At 48.2% G+C, this 22,000-nt stretch overlaps 1 protein-coding gene and 1 long non-coding RNA gene across 5 annotated transcripts in view; both read left to right on the forward strand.

Moving 5' to 3' along the window:
• Positions 1-4,441: 4,441 nt before the first annotated feature.
• EOMES (eomesodermin) lies at positions 4,442-10,577 on the forward strand. 2 transcript variants are annotated; one of them, XM_006134309.4, is made up of 6 exons: positions 4,442-5,367; positions 6,161-6,315; positions 6,899-7,020; positions 7,454-7,612; positions 7,707-7,768; positions 8,438-10,577. In XM_006134309.4, exons 1-6 carry the CDS (start codon positions 4,640-4,642, stop codon positions 9,114-9,116), a joined length of 1,905 nt encoding a protein of 634 aa, XP_006134371.2. In that variant the 5' UTR covers positions 4,442-4,639; the 3' UTR covers positions 9,117-10,577. The 2 variants fall into 2 exon arrangements, with proteins under 2 accessions (XP_006134371.2, XP_006134370.2); XM_006134308.4 differs by having other exon boundaries at positions 4,443-5,367; positions 8,381-10,574.
• Positions 10,578-14,111: 3,534 nt separating this feature from the next.
• The window catches only part of LOC102446248 (uncharacterized), a 63,553-nt gene continuing 55,664 nt past the window's right edge, over positions 14,112-22,000 (forward strand). For 2 of the 3 annotated variants that reach the window (XR_012901959.1, XR_332801.4), the window contains exons 1-2: positions 14,112-14,937; positions 17,933-18,027. This is a non-coding gene — a long non-coding RNA (uncharacterized LOC102446248). Of the gene's footprint in view, positions 14,938-17,932; positions 18,028-19,384; positions 19,469-22,000 lie in introns of all 3 variants that reach the window. The other variant, XR_003091380.2, reaches the window with a different exon arrangement.

Consider the following 22,000-nt stretch of genomic DNA (forward strand, 5'->3'; position numbering starts at 1 on the left):
TCCTATTTCTGATTATGTTCAGCTTCACCTTTTAGCTCACTAGGAATGAAGATTTTAAACTGATATATGTCAGTTTTAAAAAATGCATATGACAAATGACCATTGAGAATATTGTTTAATCTGACAGGGGCAGTGTTGATTATCATAGCCACATAACATCATTTTGCACTTCTTTCCCTCTGGAGCGCTCAAAGAATTTTACAAAGTAGGTGACTACTATCATCCCCCTTTGATAGATGAGGAAATAGAGGCATAGAGAGGCATGCAGTAAACTTTAAAAATAGCCACTGATTTTTAGTGCCCAACCTGAAATAACTGGGCCTGATTCTCAGGGATGTTGAGAGCCCATGGCTTCCTTTACTGCAGGGCAAGGACTAGCTGCTTATTAATTTTAAAAATAAGGAAGAAGCTGTCTGAAGCTGGGCACATGTAAACTGAGGCACTCAAATCAGTAGCCACTTCTGGAAAACTTGATTTGGGCTTCATGATTTGGCAAATGTCAAGTAGAAAGTTTAAATATAGAAACAAAAATAGAACTTAGAACTCCTGCCGTGAAGCACCCAGGCATGAACTACAAGAGCATCTCTGCCTCCTTTGACCAGGTCATTTTTGTTAGTTTTTAATAAAAAGGACAAAGTGGATGAATAGAGCACCTACAACTTCCCATTTCAATTATGTAGTGTATATAAAAGCCTCCCAGTCTTTGAGAGAGGCCTCACATCTATGCCAACTAGGCAACAGGGGTCTAAAAAGGAGAGCCCGATATACATTTGAAGAAAAAATAAATCCCAAAATAATTAGTCCAAGAGACAGCTAGTTTGTTTGTATGTAGCATCTCATATTTATCGGCGATTCAAAAGAACCCACAATGACCTCTAAATCTGGAGATGTTTCTGCAGGACTGGCAGCAGAAAATGAACAGTGTCTGACCAACATGGTGATTGGATAGCATTCCCTTAGCATGGATGAAAGTAAAAGCTTTCTGGATCCACTGGAGTGTACATGAAGCAGAATCATGGAAAATACACATGAAAAAGACATACTGGATCATAAAGGCTTGTCTTTAGGAAATGCTGTTCAGCAAAGCACTTAGGCTAAAGGACTTTGCTGAACTGGGGGCCTTATTTTGAAATAAAGATCTCATATGAAAGAGGTAATCTGAGTAAGATTATTACACTTAATTTTACCCAGACAGCAACAAGTGTAATGTACATTAATTACACCTTACTGTAAATAAAACTGCATAAACAGGGAATCCTTGAATAAATATCACTTTTGATTCAATGACACTCAGATATTTGAACTAAGTTGAACAATTCTATGAAACCCTCTGAAACCTCAGATTTTCCCCATGGAACAATTTTGTGGTTTGTGGATTATTTTAGTAGTTATACTTATTTGACGCAGTTTCTTTTTGGAAAGTCTGCTCTTACTGTAATCGTATTTGAAGAGTTCAAGGAACCAGTTACAATCCCATAAATGTTATCCAATACACAACATGGCTCAGCCTTGCTGGGTAGCTAGGACTGAACTGCTACAATTTTACACAAATCCTGCAGCTTTTTTTCATATGTCCAAAAGCACATAATTTTGCCTGAGTAAACACAGAATTTGGCCCATAATGAAGAAGCAAGTTCCTAGCTCTCTGCTTCTCAGTTCCCTAAAAAACAATATACTGCTCTTATGTGTATATATGCCCTCCTTGGATTGCTAGTGGAGTTCCATGTCTAGATTGAAGCCAGCAAATGTTTTTCTAAAAGTGATCTGACATTTAAAAATAATACTGAAAATGTAAGGAATCTGATCAAAATCTTAAACCATTAGCAGACTCCAGGTGTAATCTTCATAACAAATATATATGAAAATAAACTGAAACATTTTATCTGTCACCAGCTTGTGTCTCCCCTACAGAAAAATCCCTAAGGGGATATGGAGTTGGGGGTTGTTCTTAATTAGCTGATCCTGATTAATTCTAGGCGTGGTGTGGACACACTATATTCTGGAATAACAGTGCCTTGTTCTTGCTTTTGCATTTAACACTTTGGAAGGTAATCAGATACAATTAATCAAGAACTCCATGTCTGGACAAAGCCCTTTCAGGAACCCATTGAAACTAACTGAAGGCTCCAAATGAAATCAGCGGGAACTGCAAATAGATCCTAAAGCAGTTCAAGGAGCTATATCTCTTAGCCTCTCTGAGGTGTGATGTTATCAGATTTGATAGGAGAAATACTGGACTGAACGAAGGTCTTGGTAGCTAGGCAAAAGAGGACACATTCTGCAAATATTTCGATGGCAATGTTTACGTGTTATGTAAACTGATATTCTTGTAATGAGCATTTGAAACACTTTTTAGAATTAAAATCAGTTCACGTAGGTTTAAGAGAATTTGAAATATTTGTGCTCGATACTCTTAGGCTGCGTTTAGATCGCAGGGCTTAAAGGCGCTATATACAAACCTTTGATCGCTAGATGTTTTTAAAAATCAGTGTGGAGTGTTGTATGTTCCACATGCGGAAGGAATTTTGATCCCATTAACGTCCCCCTTTCAGGAACAGTGGTCACTTAGCTGTTGAATAGTAAATGACGCGAGGTCTGCGAACCGCTTCGCAGTCCATTACTGAGAAAGCTGCAGTGAATGGTTTGTATCTGCTCCATTCTTCTCCCCTGGAATACCACCCTTCCCCTCCCCCCACCCGATCCAAGCGCTCAGGAACACAGAGCAGGCAGGTCTTTGCTGGATGCTTGGGCTGCTTCTGCCTTTGCAAATAGTTTTTCTTTTTCTGTTGAACAGGAGGCACAACTCTTAAAAGAGGGCGACGGAAGGAATCGGGATGAAAGGGAACAGCTCTAACTGCAGGCTGGGATCAGCCTGTTCGACGGCTAGCTCCCCGCGCGTTTTATTGCGCTGCGGTTTAAATGTAGTGCTTAAGAAATGTTCTGGTGTTCGCGCCCGATCAGTGACTCTCTGCTGCCCTTTAAACTGATCGGCTGGACTCTTTCCCTACCGCCCTTGAACCGAACATTTGCCTAGGAACAAACCCGGCATGACACCGCATCGGAGTCCCTGACACCGTAAAAGTTTTGTGAAGCTGAAGACATGTACTCTGTTCCACAGGGACTCGTGGGCTTGGCTAAAGAAAAGCTCGGTCCCTTAGCTTCTGGTGACTTGGTCAGTCTGACATGCCACATCCGTATCTGCGTCGCAAGGGAGCCGCTCAGCTCAGGCGGTACGGCAGTCTGAATGGTTGTCTAGTAATCATTGTTAATTTCAAGCGAGTATGCCGCCTTCTTTTTTTTCCCGCAACGAAATATTGCGGTTTTCTAATCTGATTTTAAAATGAGCTGTTGGGGATAGTCCTTGTGTGGAAGGCCTCGCAGATTTGGGTCCTTGCAGGAAAAGAGGCCGAAGGGGTTCCTTAATGATTACCCGGGGATAATCATCAATCATTAAAAAAATGAGAAATGAATCCAATTCTTCATCTTTCCGGCTTAAATAACAACGACCAGCCGCATTCGTGGGGGGGGAGGGCGGTTATAAAATTCAGCGGCTGGAATTGTCCGAGCGAGGAGTGCCCCCTACAATGAAATATAATTCTGCTTTGCAGCGCTGACTTCTGGAGGCATGAGAGGAGGGAAGGGCGGGAGGGAGTGGAATTGAAATAGCAAAGCCGCCCTTCCAGTTGCTTGGAAGAGAAGCCACTGACAAGGTGTAAAGAGCCCTGGGCCAGGCTGCTGTACGTGATGCTCTGTAGAAAGGGGTTCCTGCCCTAGCTGGCATGGCTGCGGAACAGGCTGGATTGTGTCACTGGCGGGACTTTCATCTGGCCCATCACATGGCAATGAAACGGGGACCTGGATTCTTAGCTGGCCCTGAGAGGCGCGGCTGTGGCGTGTTAGATGCTCGGCGTTACCTCCCAAAGCGCGAGGGAGCAACCCCCCGCCGCACCAGGGGGGCAGTCACTCGGAGTTCAGGCTGCGCCCCTGAAATGGCGCCCAAACCCTCTTCTCTGCCCCCTCTGCAAGTTGCTTCCCGCCCCTTCCCGCCGCCCAGGCAGGCTCCTTTCCTTTCTGCCCCAGCAGCGCTTCCCTCAGAGGCCTGCCTCCGCTTTCTCAGGCGAGCGTCGCTTTGCCAGCGCCTCGCGGAGCGGTGACATCCCAGGGAGCTTCCCCCCGCCGCCCAGCGATCCCCTTCGCGTTCCTGCCTCCCCTCGCCCGTCCCAACCCGCCCGCGAAGCGCCTCGGCTCTCCCCACAGGAGCCAGTTAGAAGGGGGGAAAGTGGAGTCACAGGTGACTTGTTCCAATTAGTAGCTGTCTAATTAAATTAGTGTCACCCCAGCCAGCCAATGGGCCGGCCAGGCTGAGGGGGGCTGCCACGAACTAGACCTCCCCAAGCCCCTCCCCGGCGGCCTGAGGAGCCCGGCGAGCCTATATAAATAGCGTGGGGCTTATTCCCCGGCAGAGGCAGCTGTGGATGCTTGGAGGGGGACCACGGCAGGCGGCGGCTAGTGGGGGCTGGAGCCCGGGGCGGGGCCGCGACCGCGACGCGCTGGGAAAGTTGCCGGGTAACTTTGCGGGAGGGGGGGCCGCGGCTCGGCACTGCAGCTCCCGGCTCGCTCCCGGCTGGCGCTGGGGAGGATGCAGTTGGGGGAGCAGCTCTTGGGCAGCGCCGCTAGCCTGGCCGGGCCGCCCTTCTACCCGGCCGAGAGCAGCAGCGCGCGCGGCGGCCCCCGCAGCCAGCCCGCCTCGGGCTCCCCCCAGCGCCTGGACTTGGACAAGGGGCAGAAGAAGTGCGGCAGCGCCGGGCCGGCCATGCTGAGCGAGGCGGAGGCCGGCGACCCCTTCCCCGGCGCGGGCTCCAAGCAGGGCGGCCCGGACGGGCGCAAGGCGGCCCCTTGCGGGGAGCCCGAGCTGCCCCCGGCCGCGGCGCGCTACCCCCTGGACAGCCTGAGCCCCGAGCGCTACTACCTGCAGTCCCCCGGGCCGCAGGGCGCCGAGCTGGGCGGGCCCTGCTCGCTCTTCCCCTACGCGCCCGCAGCGCAGCACGGCTCCGTCTACCCAGCGCCCGGCGGGGCGCGCTACCCCTACGGCCCCATGCTCTCGCCGGGCGGCTTCTCGGCCGCAGTGTGCTCGCCGGGCGGCCGGGCGCAGTTCGGGGGCGGCGGAGGCGGCTACCAGTACGGCCAGGGGGCGGCGGGGCCCCTGTACAGCCCCTACCCGGCGGCGGGCTCGTGCGGCGCGCTGGGCGCCTTGGCAGTGCCCGGCTCGGGGCCGGGGCTCCGGGCGCAGGTTTTCCTTTGCAACCGCCCGCTCTGGCTCAAGTTCCACCGGCACCAGACGGAGATGATCATCACCAAGCAGGGCAGGTACGGAGGGGCCGGGGCGAGGGGGGCGGGAGCGTGTCTCGGGCCCGGCCCGCCCTTGAGTCCGCAAAACTCGACGGGAGCAGCGGGGCGGGCATCGTGGCCTTGTGCCCCGGCTGGCGCTGCCGGCCCCGGGAAGGGCTGAGCCGAGCCGCTGTCCCGGGTAGCGGCGCCCCCGCGCCCGGTTCGCGTGGGCCGGCTGCCGCTTTGGGCTGCGGTTCGGTGGGACACCCTGCCGGGGCTTGGCGCGGGGGGCTGGCCGGGCGCTGCTGGGCAGCGAAGCTCCCCGGGCTCGGCGCTGGCCCTGCACCCCTGCTCGGTGCCAGCGGGGGCTCGTTGGGGTGTCTCAAGGGAAGGCGGCCGGCCCGGGGAGCGGCGGGACTTGGTGGGACTGGGGGAGGTTCCCTTCTCCGGGGAAGGAGCCAGAAATGGGGCTCGGGCCGGGGCTTGTGGCAGGCGCGCTGGGTCCGGGTGGGGCTCGGGGGCAAAGGGAGCGGGCGGCGTCCCGGGGATGTTGCCGTCTAGCCGTTAACAGCGATTCCCGAGTGGGAAGGGTGGCGCGGTGGCGGGGCTGCTCCCTCCCAGCGCCGCTGAGCGAGCCTGGCTGTGCCCCTCCAAATGCAGGACACGATCAAAGGCGGGGAGAGAACCCGGTCCGTGCCTCAGTTTCCCTGGTTAGGCTCCGAGCGTCGCTGCTTTGCGCCTTTCCCCGGCGCCGGGCACCTTTGCAGCCGCCCCTGAGCCCTTCCCGGGAGCGCCGGTGACCTGCTCGGTCTCCGCGTTTTTCTCCTCGCAGGCGGATGTTTCCCTTCCTGAGCTTCAACATCACGGGCCTGAGCCCCACGGCCCATTACAACGTGTTCGTGGAGGTAGTGCTGGCCGATCCCAACCACTGGCGCTTCCAGGGGGGCAAGTGGGTGACGTGCGGGAAAGCGGACAACAACATGCAAGGTACGAACGGCGGGCAGGCTCCTGGGGCCTGGGCTCTGATCTTTCTTGCTCTGCAAAACCTTCCCAAGCCAGCCCGCCTCACCCGCTGCCCCCCAGTCATGTTCGGAGGCACATCCCATGGGGCATGTGCAGGGCAACCCGCAAAATGCTGGAGCCAGCTTTCAAGGCGCGGGATGGGTGTCAAATGCGCGAGAAATCCCTGGTCTGGAAGATGGTTTCTCTGCGCTGTCCCAAAGCCAAGCGGGGGCATTAAATGAAACCACAGAATTCCATATACAAAGGTGCAGGCTTGTCCTTCCTCGAATCCAGCAGCCCCTAAGGACTGATTACCTTCTATGCATCTGCCTCGCTGCACCTTGCCCGATTTCTGGTGCTAGAGATGATCCCTGTCACTCCAGTTTCTGGAGAAACTTGGCAACAAATAGTTTGGTAGTACCTTAAAGACTAACCAAACTTGTAGATGGTATCATTAGCTTTCGTGGGTAAAACCCACTTCCTCAGATGAAACGAATTCCAGTTTCTGTTCTCTAAATTGTGTGTACTGAACTCTTCCTGTAATCCTGACACTTTCCCTCTTTCATAGGCAACAAGGTGTATGTTCACCCTGAGTCCCCAAACACTGGGGCTCACTGGATGAGGCAGGAGATCTCTTTTGGAAAACTGAAGCTGACCAATAACAAAGGTGCTAACAATAATAATACACAGGTAAATGACATGATAGTGCCCTTAAATCCATAAAGCTAACATCACATAGTGATGAACTGGGGGGGCAGGGGGGTTCAGTATTCCCTTGATTTGCATATCTTGAATTTTAAAAATAAATTAAGATCATCTAAGTCAAATGGAGCTCTCAACAGATATGGAATGATAAAAGGTGAAAAACCTTCCCCTTCCTTCTGTTTAGTCTCTGCATAATGTGGTCTCTCTAGTTCTCTCAAGCGGTTTACTTTTGTACACTGTTGTACTTCAAAAACTATTGTAATGAAATTAAGGATTACAATTTAAGATCTCTATGTATGAAGACTAAATGATCACCTTCCAAATATCTTTTTCCCCCCTTCCCTGTGGTTAGCACTTTGTAGGTACTTTTTATCTGAACAGTATGTTAGACTATACTTTTATGTATTGTTCCTTCTAGATGATAGTACTCCAGTCTTTACACAAGTACCAACCTCGACTTCATATTGTGGAAGTGACGGAAGATGGGGTTGAAGATCTCAATGACTCTTCAAAGACGCAGACATTTATTTTCCCGGAAACTCAGTTCATAGCAGTGACCGCATATCAAAATACCGATGTAAGTCAGGAGGGGGTTTAAAGGTGGTAAAAATCGATGGCAGGAGGTGCCTGATGCAATTAAGAAATTTAATGCCATTTCACTTTCTCCCTAGATCACACAACTTAAAATTGACCATAATCCTTTTGCAAAAGGCTTCAGGGACAACTATGATTCGTAAGTATAAACTTCTCCTACCTTAGTATAATGTAACTGTTTGGAAGGCATAGTTTTGACCTGTCCTTAAAGAAACTTATTTCAGGGAAGTTATATCTGCAGCTACAATAGATGGTGTAACATGGTTTTCTGTTGTTGGGTGGGTGACCATAAATGTTGTCTAACAGAGCTGGCAACACCCTATAGGAGTAGAGCCTCTTGTTTTAAAGTTTTCACAAGATCCAGGGTACTGTGTGGTGGTACAAAAGAGGTTCATGGTTTACTTTGTCTTGAGGTGTGTGGGTTGTTTTTTTTTAAACCCTATGGATGCCACTCAAAGATGCTGGTCACGCTTTTTTTGGTATGTTAAAAGTAATGATTTGTGAAAAGTTACTTTCAGTATAGTATATGCCTATGCTTTGAGAAACGAGCTGTACTTAGAATTCTTAAACTTGAAAGTGACCCCTGAATTGTGGACCAATGTAAAACTGGACTTTGACTTTGCAAGAACAATCTATCAAGTACCCTAAATCCCAGATTTATATTGTTGGCATGTAGTTGAGTCCCTGTTTATTTTGAATAGTCCATGGAATTGTAAAGACCAACACTTAGCATTTCTCTTTTATATTGTAGCATGTACACAGCTTCAGAAAATGACAGATTAACTCCATCTCCCACGGATTCTCCTAGATCCCACCAGATTGTCCCAGGAGCCCGGTACAGCGTGCAACCATTTTTCCAGGAACAGTTTGTCAACAACTTGCCACCCGCCAGATTTTACAATGGTGAGAGAACTGTACCTCAGACAAACGGCCTACTCTCTCCTCAGCAGAATGAAGAGGTGGCCAATCCTCCACAGAGATGGTTTGTTGCACCGGTGCAGCAGCCTGGTACCAACAAACTGGACATGAACTCTTATGAAACTGAATATTCTCCTAGCACCTTGCTCCCCTATGGCATTAAATCTCTTCCATTGCAGACATCCCATGCCTTGGGATATTATCCTGATCCAACGTTCCCTTCCATGGCAGGCTGGGGAAGCAGAGGTTCTTATCAGAGAAAAATGACAACTGGGTTAACTTGGACCTCCCGAACAAGTCCTCCAGGTTTCTCCGAAGACCAGCTTCCCAAAGAGAAGGTTAAAGAAGAAATCAGCTCATCTTGGATAGAGACCCCACCTTCCATAAAATCTCTAGATTCAAATGATTCTGGTGTCTACACTAGTGCTTGTAAGAGAAGACGACTCTCTCCTAGCACTTCCAGTAATGAAAATTCTCCAACAATGAAATGTGAAGACATGAATGCTGAGGACTATAGCAAAGACACTTCAAAAGGCATGGGCTACTACGCTTTCTATACTACTACTTAAAGCATTATTTCATCCCCATTGGCTAAACTTTCAGGGTGGCTTTGGGGTTTTGTTTGTTTGTTTGGGGTTGTTTTGTTTCTGAATAAGTTGCCAAAAAGATTCTTGCCTTCCACCTTGAATTGTTTTGTATAATTCTATAGAAGGTGCCAAAGCTTTTTGACTGCTGGAGGTAACTGGGTGAGGAGGGAATTTGTATTGTAATTTGATCTTAAATTTGGAAGGAACCGTAAGGGGTTGTAAGCAGGATCAAGTCTTTCACAATGCAGCTTATTTATTGGAGACACTAAAGTGTACAGTTTGGCTGGCTCAGTGGCCTAGAGGTAAGTGCTGTGCACTACCAAACAGGAGATATAGGTTTGTATCCTAAACTCTGTGTCCAGGTCTCTGAGAGGTGTCTGAAAATGCTACACTTCACTTCAGATAGCGTAGGCCTCATCAACACTATCATCTGCCCTATCAGCGGTGTCTAACTCAGCTCAGTGAGGACTGCTTGGACGGAAGATAACACAGGAAGGGAGGATCCTTTTTAAAAAAATTTTAATGAAATTTTTTTGCGTAAAACCCCACTACCCAGGCCATGGGTTTGATGACCAAATCTGGCTTTCTGTAGGGTTGGATGGGATAAAATAACTTAATTCTGGAGGGGGGGCGAATGGGTGTTATGAGGGTGAACTTGACCAGTGTGGCCAAAAAAATTAAAGTGTACAGCAGTATTTGTTTAGGTACACTGTAGAGTACTGTGGAATACATTGTATAAATAGTCTACATATTAGAGGTCTGGTTGGGATCATATGAAGCTGGTGCTTTGGAGTTATAAAAGCATTTTTGATTATTCCAGCAAACTTTTAATGCAGCATTAAAAATGCATTGCTGAAAGTATATCAAAGGTATCTATACTGACTTGTAGGTAAAGTGATTCTTCAGCTGCCCTGTATTAACTTGAAAGTGATGTAATTTATCCATTCTCCTTGCAACTAATTTCAGATGTTTCAAAATAATGCAAACCCTGAAGCACTGGCACACAAATGTCTCAACGTTTTTTCTCTTGGATTTTTCTATGTACATAATAGTAATTTTTAATAAATGTGATGTGTGCTGGGGCTAGAACAGATCTTTTCATTCTCTCCTCCTCCCTTCCAACGTTGCTGTAGAGGGACTTTTGTTGAAAAATGCAGGGTGTAATTGTTCCTTAGCAGCTAGAGCTGATCCTCGCATGGGGTAGGTACTGTTTGGGGAGTTCCCAAGCTCCTAAAGGTGCCTCATTGTCTTACTAAAGGTCTTAAGTGGCGGGAGGAGGTAATTGTCCAAGGATAATTGGGCCGCTCGTGGAAGAGCTAGGGGGGAAGAAGCGAATTTCTCTCTTCCAAACGCACAGTGATGGTCAGAGGGTCGAACTGCACGAACAAATAGCTAACCACCGCAGTTCATGGGAGCGTGGGGGAGGGGGTATTCTAACTCTACTGGCTTTTGCAGTTAGCAGGGGCTGAGTCGCTAGAGTCCTGATGTTTCTACCCCCCTCCCCTACTGGGCAGGGCAATTTTAGGGTTTTATTGACAACATATGTGAGAGGGGCACTAGAGGCTCCCATCTTCCCCTAGGCCTCGCCGTAGGGGGCTTCGGAGCTAGTCCTTGCCCGGGTTGCAGCCGGGGTAGCTTAACTACAATCAAGGAGTCTTTCCTGCGGGGGAGAGTCGAGTCGAGTCTAGTCTCCCCTTCTGTACATGAGGTGCAGAGGGCAGACATCTCCCCAGAGCATGGCTGGGTCCTTCACCTCCCCCCAGTCTCGCTAGTCTGCGGTAGGTAGCAGCTACAACCCAGCCCGCTCCGCTGCAGGCCGGGGTTGAGCAGCACTCACCCCACTGCGGTTGCACGTTCTCCCTGCAAAGTGACACGCGTAGGGGCCGGCCCAGGAGCCAGCTAGCCCGAGCCCCGTGCGTGCTGCCTTCAAAGCTCTGCTCGGCACCGCTGCCAGGCCCTCCCCGCTGCGGAGGGGGCGGCGAGGCATTCGCTCGGGCCGGCTCCCAGCTGCGGGGAGACTTGTGAATTTCACTTATCGCCTCCAGTGAGCTTCGCCGCCAAGAAGCGCTGCAGCAGCGAGGCGGTGCGAGAGATGGGGCAGGAGTTCCCCAGCCTGGTGACTGCAGGGGGGTATTCTCGAGGCGGGGGAGGCAGGAGTTTGTGGTGTGATTTCGAGCAGCAGCTAAGTTTCCAGCGAGGCTAGAGCCACCGCTTTTAAGCTGCCCCGTTTCTTTTGCGGGACCAGCCAGAAATGTGTTTCGCTGGTGTTAGGAGAAACTCATTTCTCCCGCAATAATGCACTGGGGGGGGGGAGCGCTCAGCAAGGCGACCTAGCTCAGATCCCAAAGGCAGGCACGTTTTGCATGGGGGGGAAAGGGACGAACTGAAATGCAGCTAGTAATAGGATTAAGCTACCAGCACTGCCCCAAGTGCAAACCAAATAAATCAAACCTTTAGAAACGGGAACCTCCCTGCCTGAGCTAACGCAATCAAGGGCGCATTTGCATCAACCCCTTTTCACGGACCTTGCAAATGTTAGCATGCAAAACGCCTGGACGTTTCCCGTAAGTCTTCTGAAGAGGGGCCAGCAGCTGCCATCAAACCTTGAGTCTGAGCCTCTTTCAGGCTAGAAAAAAGGATCATCTAGGATTTCGAGAGATTCGTTTAGTTTGGAGTTTTCGGTGTTGCAATGAATCGTTCCGCTTTGCACAAACACGCAGTCGTTTGTCCTCCCATACTTCTCCCGAACTCTCAAATGGGCTTGAACTTCAGCCAAGCCGAAGCTGGGGTGGGAGAGGAGAGCCGATCGGGCCAGGGTTACCAAATCTTGATGCTGGGGCAGATCTGGAAGAAATGATCAATGCGGAGTAATTATCTGATTTTTGTTTCAATTTTAAGTCCCTTAAAACTGCATCCGCATTTCTGCCTCTTTAGTTACGAACTAGGTCTGTAATGGAATTTTAACGAAATCGCTTTTCTAAGCTGCCTTCTCACCGTTGCAAAATGCCAATTCCACCGAGTTTAGGAGCACGATTCGATTGCAGTGTGTTTCAAATCTGTATATTTTTGCACTGCATAGTAAAATGAACTTGTGAAAAGTCCTCGCACAGTTTAATAGAAACATAAGTGCCTGGCTGGCCCCAATTAACACCTTGTGATTATAAGGCATTCCTAAAATGGGGTGCCAGACACGAAATTGTGAATAAATGTATCTAATTAATCTTCATAGGCTGACACCGATAAACAAGTCTATATTTAAATAAAGATCAAGGGGCTAGATGCTGCTTATTTGTTTACATTAGCAGTAGATAAAAAGTTAACTACACCAGTGTTTGCTTCCTAATGTGATTTGCAGAGACAAACACAATGAGCGGCTAAAGCTTCACTGCAGGTTTTGAAAATCCCAAAGATTATTTTTCCTTTCATATAACTTCTGAGAAGCGTCCCAGAGTGACCGAGGCATAGGTGCGCTGAGATCCAAACCGAAGTAGGCTCAGCTAGAAAGCCAACAGTTATGTTGGATCCGGAACCCACGGTTTGATTTACAAGACTACAGCTCTTTATTTTCCCTTTTCTGTTGACATTCTGGGGAGCCATGGAATTAGTCTACACATGCAGCCCGTGCCTAGCACGTTTCAATCGCTTTTGTGGGCAAGAGACGAGACTCGAATCTATTCAGGCACAGAGGAAGGAGGAGTTCTAAACCCGTCTTAAATAAATAGAGCATTAAGGAAAGGCTCGACCGTAGCGAGATCGCCGAATCGGATTTCTGGTTAAACACTGCAGTGGCTCAGTGTTTGAATTCGTTTGCTGGTATTAACTTTCGCTTCCTAGCGGCTGCCGTGTTGAAAAAGAGATGATCCGGTCTGTGCCAATTATTGGGACATTTCCTTTTCCCACCCCAGTGATGGCGAGCGTTTGTCAAAGAACAGGCTCCCCCTGGAGAGCGAGTGATCCGTTTGTGTAGCCCCTTTCAAAGCTTGCTTTATGGTCCCATCACTGTTTAACTTTGTTCTCCCGCCACCCATAAGGGGAGGGTAGCTGCCTGCCGCCAGCCCTAGAGGGATCACGTTTTAAGGACACCAGAGTCCCTGTGGCTGGCTTTCCAGAGACGGCTGGAGCCGGGTGGGAGCTGCAGCGCCCATCCCCGTTGAGTGGTGGCCGTTTCTGGGACGCTCAAGAGGGGCGCGCTTGTCCCTTAGTCATCTAGGAGCCAGTCCTCCCGTTCGCAGCAGGGCGGGATGGCTTTTGGCATCAAAACGAAACTTATTTATTGTTGGGCGCTGAACCTAAGTGACGCCGCTAGTATTGTTTGTCAGCTCCTATACTGAAGTTCAGCGCCTTCCTCTGCTTGGCCCGCTTCCCTCCTCCTCCAGCTGAATAGGGCCAAGAGAAATCTACCGCGGGTGTGAAGAGGATGCAGCTTACAAGTGCATCTCAGGAGTCGGGTCCTTGCTGTATATTTCTTAGCAGACCTTATTTTCCTTTGAAACACTTGAAGCTCCCTGCTCAACTCCCCTGAAAACGCCTCGACTGGAAAACGCTGCCCAAAGGAGCTAGACTCAACAAAGCAGGTCTCACGCTAACGTTTTAAATATTGAACTGCAGGGGCTCCCCCCCCCCCCCCAGTCTGCAGGTGAATGTATCAAAGGGCTTAGGTTTCACTCTTAACTCCTCAATTTCTTTTATTCCTCAAGCGAGGCAAACGCGAATTATGCCAAGCGCCCCTCGAGCCAGGGGGTTGTTTTTATCACTCGATTGTGTTGTGATTTGTTTGCTCCCCCCGTCCCCCGAAGGGGAAGGCACGTGCGTCATGTGCCAAGCGAGCCCGGCTCCGGATTTAATGAACTTTCTGTGCAAAGGGGGCTTTGTTGCAGCGGGGCAGCCTTGTTGATGTCGATGTTACCCCGCAGTAAATAAAGGCCCAATAGCGACCCCCTCCGCTACGCCTTACAACGGAGCCAATCCAGCTCGGTCAACGGACAGGAAGCTCCCGGGCTACTTGTCCCAGGAACAAGACAGGCGCACGGATGGATCGTGCTTGTTTTCACCCCTTTGCCGCTTTCCCCGGTGCGTGCCCTTAGAGAAGCGGCTCAGGGGCTCACCCATTTTCTGCTGGCGTCAGAGCTGATGCCCGTCCCGAGCGCCCCCCGCCCTTGATTACGGGCAAGGCCCGCGCCCCTTAGAAAGCCAACGCTTGGGGCGCCGCTTCGCCACCCTCTGTCCCGCCGGGCGCCAGCCGAGGCACGGGGAGGGGCCCTGCGCTGTTGGCGGCTCCGCCAGGCAGCCCGGCTGCGGCCGGAGGGGCCCAGAACAAGGCTCGCCCGGCTGGGAAAGAAGCGGTGTCCTCAGGGGACCAGCCCGCCTCTAAGCGCGCCCCGCTGCGATGCCCGAGCCGCGGGCCGGCCCGCCCGGCGAAAGGAGGCGGCAGCGGGGCCCTTCCCCCGGCTCTAGGAAACTCTCCAGCCTCGGCAGGAAGCGGCGGCCCCGGGGGGCGGCTCCGCCCCAGGGAGGAGGCGCTGGCGGGCTGACCACTCGCGAAGCCGCCAGTCCGCTCTCTCCTCCGGGGCGGGGGCCTTGCTCCATCTAGCGGCTGCAGCCGCCTGGTGCCCGCCTGCCCCTCCCCCGCGGGCTGGAAGCCGGGCCCGGCAAGACGGAGCGAGCCTTGTGCCGGCTGCGGCTCAACATTAGCGCCCCCTCCCCCAGTACCTGCGGCACACGCGGGCCATTCCCCTCCCCGCCTCGCAGTGGGGGCCGGAGGGGTTCGTCTGCGCGGCCTGGCTGGTCCCTTGGGAGAGACAAGGTGGGTGAGGTAATAGCCTGCATGGGGCCAAGTGGGCGAGAGACAAGCGTTGAGTTTACACACAGCTCTTCTGAGGGGGGATTGCTTGGGGGGGGGGGGTGTTATTTGCCTCCCACCCTCTTGAGAATCGCAGGATTTGCCAGTGTTCCCTTTCCTGCAGGGTATTTGTGGCTACAAGGAAACCTTTTCTGCCTCCTTTTCCCCAACAAACCCGCCACTCAATTTGAGGGCTAATAGAAATATTAATCTCCCTTTTTCAGGAAGGATTTTTAGTGCCTGCTGGAGATCACAAAATACAATCCAGAGGAGCATAGTATTAGGCTGAAAGAGTGGTGTGCAAAATATGATTTGAATAAAGTGATAGGGTGGTATCTAATATTTCCTTTGGGGAGTACTAGACTCTGAGCTGTCACAACAGATTGTGTAAATAGACTAGACTGAGGGATGTGATCCTAATCATATTGATGAAACATTCATCTGAAAGACTGAGTGCAACCAGAACAGACTCACCAGGAATACAATTAAATCCTAATCTGGAGAGGGGAACTAAAGATGCCACCTGGCTTCTCCCCCCCCCCAACAAAAGAGAAGGAAACTAGAAGGCACAGTGCTTGCTTCCCTCTCAGCAAAGGAAATTGAGCCTGAGTGATTTGAACACCTGAAACTAATGGATAATCCCACTGGGTGCTGTGTAGGAAGGCAATAAAAGCTACAGCCCTGATCCTGCAACTTCTACTTACACCAATGCCTAATTTTACTCATGTGACTAATCCTGCTGTCTTAAATGGGACTCCTCACATTAGTAAAAATAAGTATTTGCCTATAAACTCACAGGATTGGGCCCTGTAGGACCAGAAGGAAAGTTCCTTTCTGATTATGAACTAGCTGTCAATTTAACCCTAACCATGTAAACAGGACTCACCATTAAATGCCCTTTAGTTTCTGTGGCAATAGGAAAATGATTTGTTGCCTGTAACAATTATAAGCATTGGGTTTGCTCTCTTCTGTATAGGCTCTGATACTGTATTTGTCACCATCATATTTATCTGTCTTTTAGTAGTGCATTACCCAGTGTTATCTGGCATCCTTTTGTTTCCCTGTCTTTTCCTGAACTACTTCAAAAGATGATGAAAATGGTTTAGCTGCTACTGTAGATGGGGCAACTCATTTTTAACTTAGTTACAGGAAGTGTGATCCATATCTGATGGAACATGACCTTGCTTATGCTTTTGCTAATGGTGCTGAAAACAGGTTTGACCTATTGACCTAGTTCCTAGCCTCTTTTTTTATCATCAACAGTTGAGGGGAGGGAGAGAAAGAGAGGCATGGATCAGTGTTCACTTCCCATGCCTTGTCAGAACCTCATTCTTCCCGAAGCCAGGGAAGCTAATAATTCTGATTTTAACCAGTGGACCAAATTCAGTGATAGATTCTGGTCATGTGCCACCTGAGGCATGTTGCACATATGATAAGAAGGCCAGTTGAGGGAGGCCTTTTCCTAGTGCAAACAGAGTCTTGTGCCACCAGATATGTACACCATATTGGCATCTGACCAAAAATGGCAGAGATTTAAAGCACTGTAGCTCTCTGAAAAGTGATCCTGTTACAAATGACTTCTTACAAATAGCATCAGTTTCTCAGTCACCATGTCATGTGTGCTTAGTTTACAAGCATAATCTTTATTTTCAGAAGTAACGTTCTTCCAGAGCCTCAGGTTTTGGGTGCCAACCGGACACATTTTGAGGTGGCCAGATTGTCCACATTTTCTGCATTCAGGCATCTTAAAAATGTCTCAGGCTAGCCACTCAAAAACTGAAGTTCCTCAAATCAAGTCACTCTTGAAAATATAGGGCCACTCTTTCTAATTGCCAAATCAAACCTAGTCTGGGGTTTGACAGCCTAGCTGGATTGATTCTGACTAATAGATCCTCACCAGTAACAAAGATCCAGAAGGACAAATTCTGCCCTTGCTATGCCTCTTTATACTTTCAGTTGCACTGGTGTCAGTGAGGGAAAAACAGTCCCTTATAATTGGAAATTAGCTCTGTTGATGTTTGTGCAAGAGTAAAAAACAATGAACTGTCTTCCACAGAAAGAACTCTGTTGGGCTAAATTATGAAAAAAAAACATTAATTTTTATGACTGTGTAAGGTGCCAGTTTCCTGATAAAGTATACTTAAGGGTCATCTGTGCTACAATTATTATCATGTTTATATGAGGTAAGGGGACCCATTTACAAGCTGTGTATTCCCTGACCTACTTACAGCAAACTTTGATTTTGTAATACAAATAGGACTTCAATTGGTAAAGTTAACAAAACAGTTATTTTATTACAAAGTTTAGTAAGCTATGCCCACTGCTATGTTTATGCAAAGCAGACCCAAGCCAGAATCCTCAAATTTACGTAGGCTCTTAATTCCCATTAGGCTCTTAGTTTCTATTGATTTCAATGAGAGTTAGGAACCTAAATACCTTTGTAGTCCTTAATGTCTTATCTAAACTAAAATTGAGCATGTTGTGGGATCTGTGTAAAATGAACTTGTCTCTCAGAATAAAATCATATTTGAACACTGCTTTCTATATTCATGCTTTAATAATGTGTGTGGTTTCAGTGGACATAGGGCAACTGAAAACCTGAACATTGTTGGTTTTTAATAGCGTGGATAGAAAGGAAATTATTGATTATCCACAGAAGGCAAAAATAACCCCTCTTTATATTTAGCCTAGGTTTATTTGTTTGACGTTTTCACAAATATCCAGCACTCTGGGTTATAATTTGGTCTGCTTGGAAACAATGCAAAACTAAAAAAGTTCACAAAAAAGAAGTGTGGATTTGTGCAGTTAAGCAGCAGTGCTGTGAACCATCTGCTAATCCCCTTGGGAGATGACAGGCAAGCACCTAGGCATATCTAAGCAAAGTAAACTAAATACATATTCTCAGTTACAATATTTTATTCTTACAAACCTCTCCTCTCGTCATCTCTCCCCGCCTCAGGAAAGATTTAAGAAGCTGAAGAGGACATTCCTATTCTAGCGAGCAACATAGCGAAAGGGACTTTTGCAGTGGAGGCTGGTGACTTCCGAATGTGGGTAGGTTGTATGGACTCGCAGGAAAATTCAAAGCCTCTTTACCTTTGAAGATTATTGTTCAAGAAGATATATATTTTTTGCTCTTAACTTCCATCCTGCAGTGAGTCTGACTTCTGCTCTGGTGCCACTGCATAGTTAGCATTTTTACTCAGTGGCAGGATCAAATGAGAGAAAAGAGAGGACAAAGTCCTATTTAACTAGAATGATCTTCTTACAAAACAAAGATGGCTAGAAAAGTCATGCTAAAACCGGCGACAGTTGAATGGATCCATTTTCAAGTACAGCAGGAACTACTAATATTTTCATTTTTTCCCCAGTTCTTCTTGAATTTAACAGATAGATCTGAGCCACAAAGCTCACATTCAAATCTGAACTTTTCTATCAGTCCATCTAACCTAATACAACAGTGTATTTTTAATGCAACAATGAAAATCCACACCTGCCAGGAGAGGAAGGATGGCCCAATAGTTTGGGCAGTAGTGTGGCACCTAGTTCAGTTCTTTGTTCTACCAACTTCCTATGTGATCTTGGGCAAATCACCTAGATTGAGATCCATTAAAGGTATTTAGGCTTCTAATGTCCAGGGAAATTAATAGAAGGAACCTTTGAGAGAAAGGGAAGCAATATTCTTCCAATCTCACAGGGATGCTGTGATGATAAATGCATTAAACTAAAGTTTAAGATGCACTCCTCATCTACTGGGGCAATGGGTATCTTCAATAGATATAGTACCCTTTGCTCTTTTATTACAAGAGACAGCTCAACTGCTTGGTTGAGCTCAACTTACATAATACCACATGAGGAGAGAAGTATTTTCTAAGGTTTTAAAAAAATGTGCATGATGTACAGATCTCCCTCTGTTTCATCTGTTACAGAAATGTAACAGGATGGTTTGAGAGTTTGTGCAATAGCCTGAATATGAATTTAGCTCTAATTTAGTGATCAGTGGAGTTGCATTACCGGAGATGGCTCCTGCGTGAGGCTGCAGCAGATTTTCTGGGAGAGAGAGGGTGAGGAGGGCAGAAGATGGCAGGGAGAGTACAGCTTTTCCATTTATTTACTCTCTCACATAACAGAAGAGCTAGGGGTCACCCAGTGAAATTAACAGGCATCAGGTTTAAGACAGAAGGCAGTACTGTTTCACACAATGTCCAGTCATCCTATAGAACGTCTTGTTGGGATTTTATAAGGCCATATTAGGGCTAAAAAAAGAATTAGAAGAATTTGTATTGATGCTATCAATGGCTATTAACCAAAACAGTCAGGATGTGACCTGGTATGGGCTGCTGTCAGATGACTGGGATAGACAGACCATTGGTCTGGTACAGAATGGCTATTATAGTCTTAACTTCCACAGGGCCAGAGCTGGGACAGCGGGCATGGACCCTAGGCCCATGGTTTATCCTCCAGGAGGATTCCAGAGGTGTAAGTAGAGGTCAGGGTGAGTGTTCCAGAGTATTTCCAGCCTATCCCAGTGCATTGCACTGTCTGGCCTGTTTCTGTCACCGCAAAACAGTCCCTTCCACCGCGTGTACCTATTCTTCGTCTGCTCTTTTACACACATAACAGAACCCAGGCATCTTGTAGCAGATGCTTTCCAGATAGCCTCCCTCCATAGCACAGCTCACTGTATACAGTAAAGCTTCCCCTTGCTTCCTGCACCTATTACTTCTCCCAGTTACATCACAAGCCCAGTGGTTACTACCGAGGTTCTCGTAATCCCCCAACAGAAAGGCTACGTCTACACTGGCATGATCTTGTGCAAAACTCTTCCAGAAGAGAGCGTCTACACTGGCATGTGCGTTTGCGCAAGAGATGTGCTTTTGAGCAAGAGCATCCATGCCAGTGTAGAGACACTCTTTTGTGCAAGAAAGCTCCAATGGCCATTTTAGCCATAGGGCTTTCTTGCGCAAGAAATCCATGTTGCCTGTCTACACTGGCCTCTTGCGCAAGAACAGTTGCACAAGAGGGCTTATTGCTGAGCGGGAGCATCAGAGTTCTTGCGCAAGAAGCACTGATTTCATACATTAGAACATCAGTTTACTTGTGCAAGAACTCGCAGCCAGTGTAGACGCAGCCTTAAAGTCTTCAGTTGCTCACAGCTGAGCCTGCAATCCTTGTCAGGGGGTAGCAATGTCAGCAATCAGGGAGCTGCTGCTAGCATTTGTGAGTCACAGAGACAGCAAAGCCCTCTTCTGCATGAGAGAAAAGAGAGCTGTGCAAGGAGGGTCTCTTGCAGGCATGAATCTAAGGGGGGCAATCTGGCAGTAACAGATGAGCACTTGCTCTCTCTCCTTTCACCTCAATGAGTTTTGAACTGCATTCCTTTCTCCTCAATGAGGTATTAATATTGTTATGCTGAGAGCTGCTAATGGCTGCTCCTGGGCAGGTATTGATGTATAGAAGCTGTTATAGATGGTATGTTACGACCACACCCAGAGATGGTTAAAGAGACTGAGTGGGTTGTTACCTCCCTCTTTAGCATGAGAGAGAAAAGGTGGGTGAGCAGAACATGTGGACAAATTCACTTTCTTTTGTCTAACCTTAAAAGCTTTCAGGTTCCTTTTTAGCACAGCAGTTGAAAGGGAGGAAAGCAGCCCAGGGCAAGGCCAGATGAGGCAGCTTCCTTGAGTATGAGCAGTTACAGAATGTCTTGCCTACAGAATTAAATGGGCTCTTGCTCAGATTGCCCTTTCCCTAACTTTTGTCTCCTGACCACCCACAAAACTCTCTCACCCAAGCGTCGTGGTGCTTTCAGCCTAGGCTAGCCGACACAACATGGAGTTCTATCTGTCTGAGTTTCCTCTTGGGTAGGGAACCTTCCTCTTTGTGTTGAGGATACCGGCTCAATGTCCTCAATGCCATTGCCTACTCACAATTCCCTCATGTGTCCAGCCGGGAAAGAATAATAGAGTGGCTCGGCTTGCAGCAGTACAAGGAACCAAGCTCCCAGAAATCCTAGTGACACAGTTGGGGGAACACAGCCCCAGTGAGGATGTGCGACTCCAGTATGCTTTGCAGACTGGATGCTCACAGTTATGATAGGCTAGCCTCAGTGTTCATCAATCCCTCAAGTTATCTCTATAGTGAACACCTATCCAGGGGAGGGTTAGCTGATTTCAACTTGCTTTTTATCACAAGAGGAGAGATGCATTTTCTAAGGTAGTAAAATCTGCACTACTTATAGATGTTCCTCTGGGTTACATAGGCTACATCTACACTGGCACATTCTCATGCAAAAACTCTTTTGCGGAAGAGTTCTTCTGCAAAAACTTCCAGAAGAGAGCGTCTACACTGGCCCTTTTGTGCAAAAGCTTTTGCGCAAAAGGGCTTTTGCCCGAACGGGAGCAGCATAGTATTTCCACAAGAAGCACTGATTTCTTACATGAGATTGTCAGTGTTCTTGCGGAAATTCAAGCAGCCAGTGTAGACAGCTGGCAAGTTTTTCCGCAAAAGCACGCGCTTTTGCGGAAAAACTTGCCAGTCTAGACGCAGGCTATGTGTCAAGGTATTGCTGGTTCAAATAAGTCAAAAGACAAATTAATGTACATACTGCCATTTGGTATGGAGGGAAATGAGACGAAAGTATGAAACCATACTATTTGCAGAACAAAAACTCATCACAGGTACAATATAATACTAAGAAAAGTGCTTTGATGAGAGGGGAGAACTGGTTTTTGAAAAAAAAAAAAGCTATGCAGCAGATGAATAGCCTGTAAAATAATTTCATTTACAATCAAATTATTTTTCTTAATGCAGAGATGATCTGATCTGTATAGTCACAGGTTAAGGATATTGCCCTCACTAATTTTCAAAAGCATCAGCATTTCTTTGTTCTTTGCTGGGTTCTGCACATCGTTGAGGCAGAATGTGAGAGGTACACTAGGCGAAAACTTTGAAACTATTGATGTTCTTTGTGAAAAGACATCCAGAGCCTGCAACATCCACACATGTTTTCAGCTCCTGTAGAACA

The sequence above is a fragment of the Pelodiscus sinensis genome, chromosome 2 (assembly GCF_049634645.1).
Source record: "Pelodiscus sinensis isolate JC-2024 chromosome 2, ASM4963464v1, whole genome shotgun sequence".
Classification (NCBI taxonomy): domain Eukaryota; kingdom Metazoa; phylum Chordata; order Testudines; family Trionychidae; genus Pelodiscus; species Pelodiscus sinensis.

Excerpts from the sequence above, each read along its gene's own strand:
- EOMES (XM_006134308.4), top strand. The coding sequence starts at position 4,640 with ATGCAGTTGGGGGAGCAGCTCTTGGGCAGCGCCGCTAGCCTGGCCGGG. Across the intron at positions 7,021-7,453 it reads CTAACAATAATAATACACAG|ATGATAGTACTCCAGTCTTT; the intron begins GTAAATGACATG and ends TGTTCCTTCTAG. Across the intron at positions 7,613-7,706 it reads CCGCATATCAAAATACCGAT|ATCACACAACTTAAAATTGA; the intron begins GTAAGTCAGGAG and ends CTTTCTCCCTAG.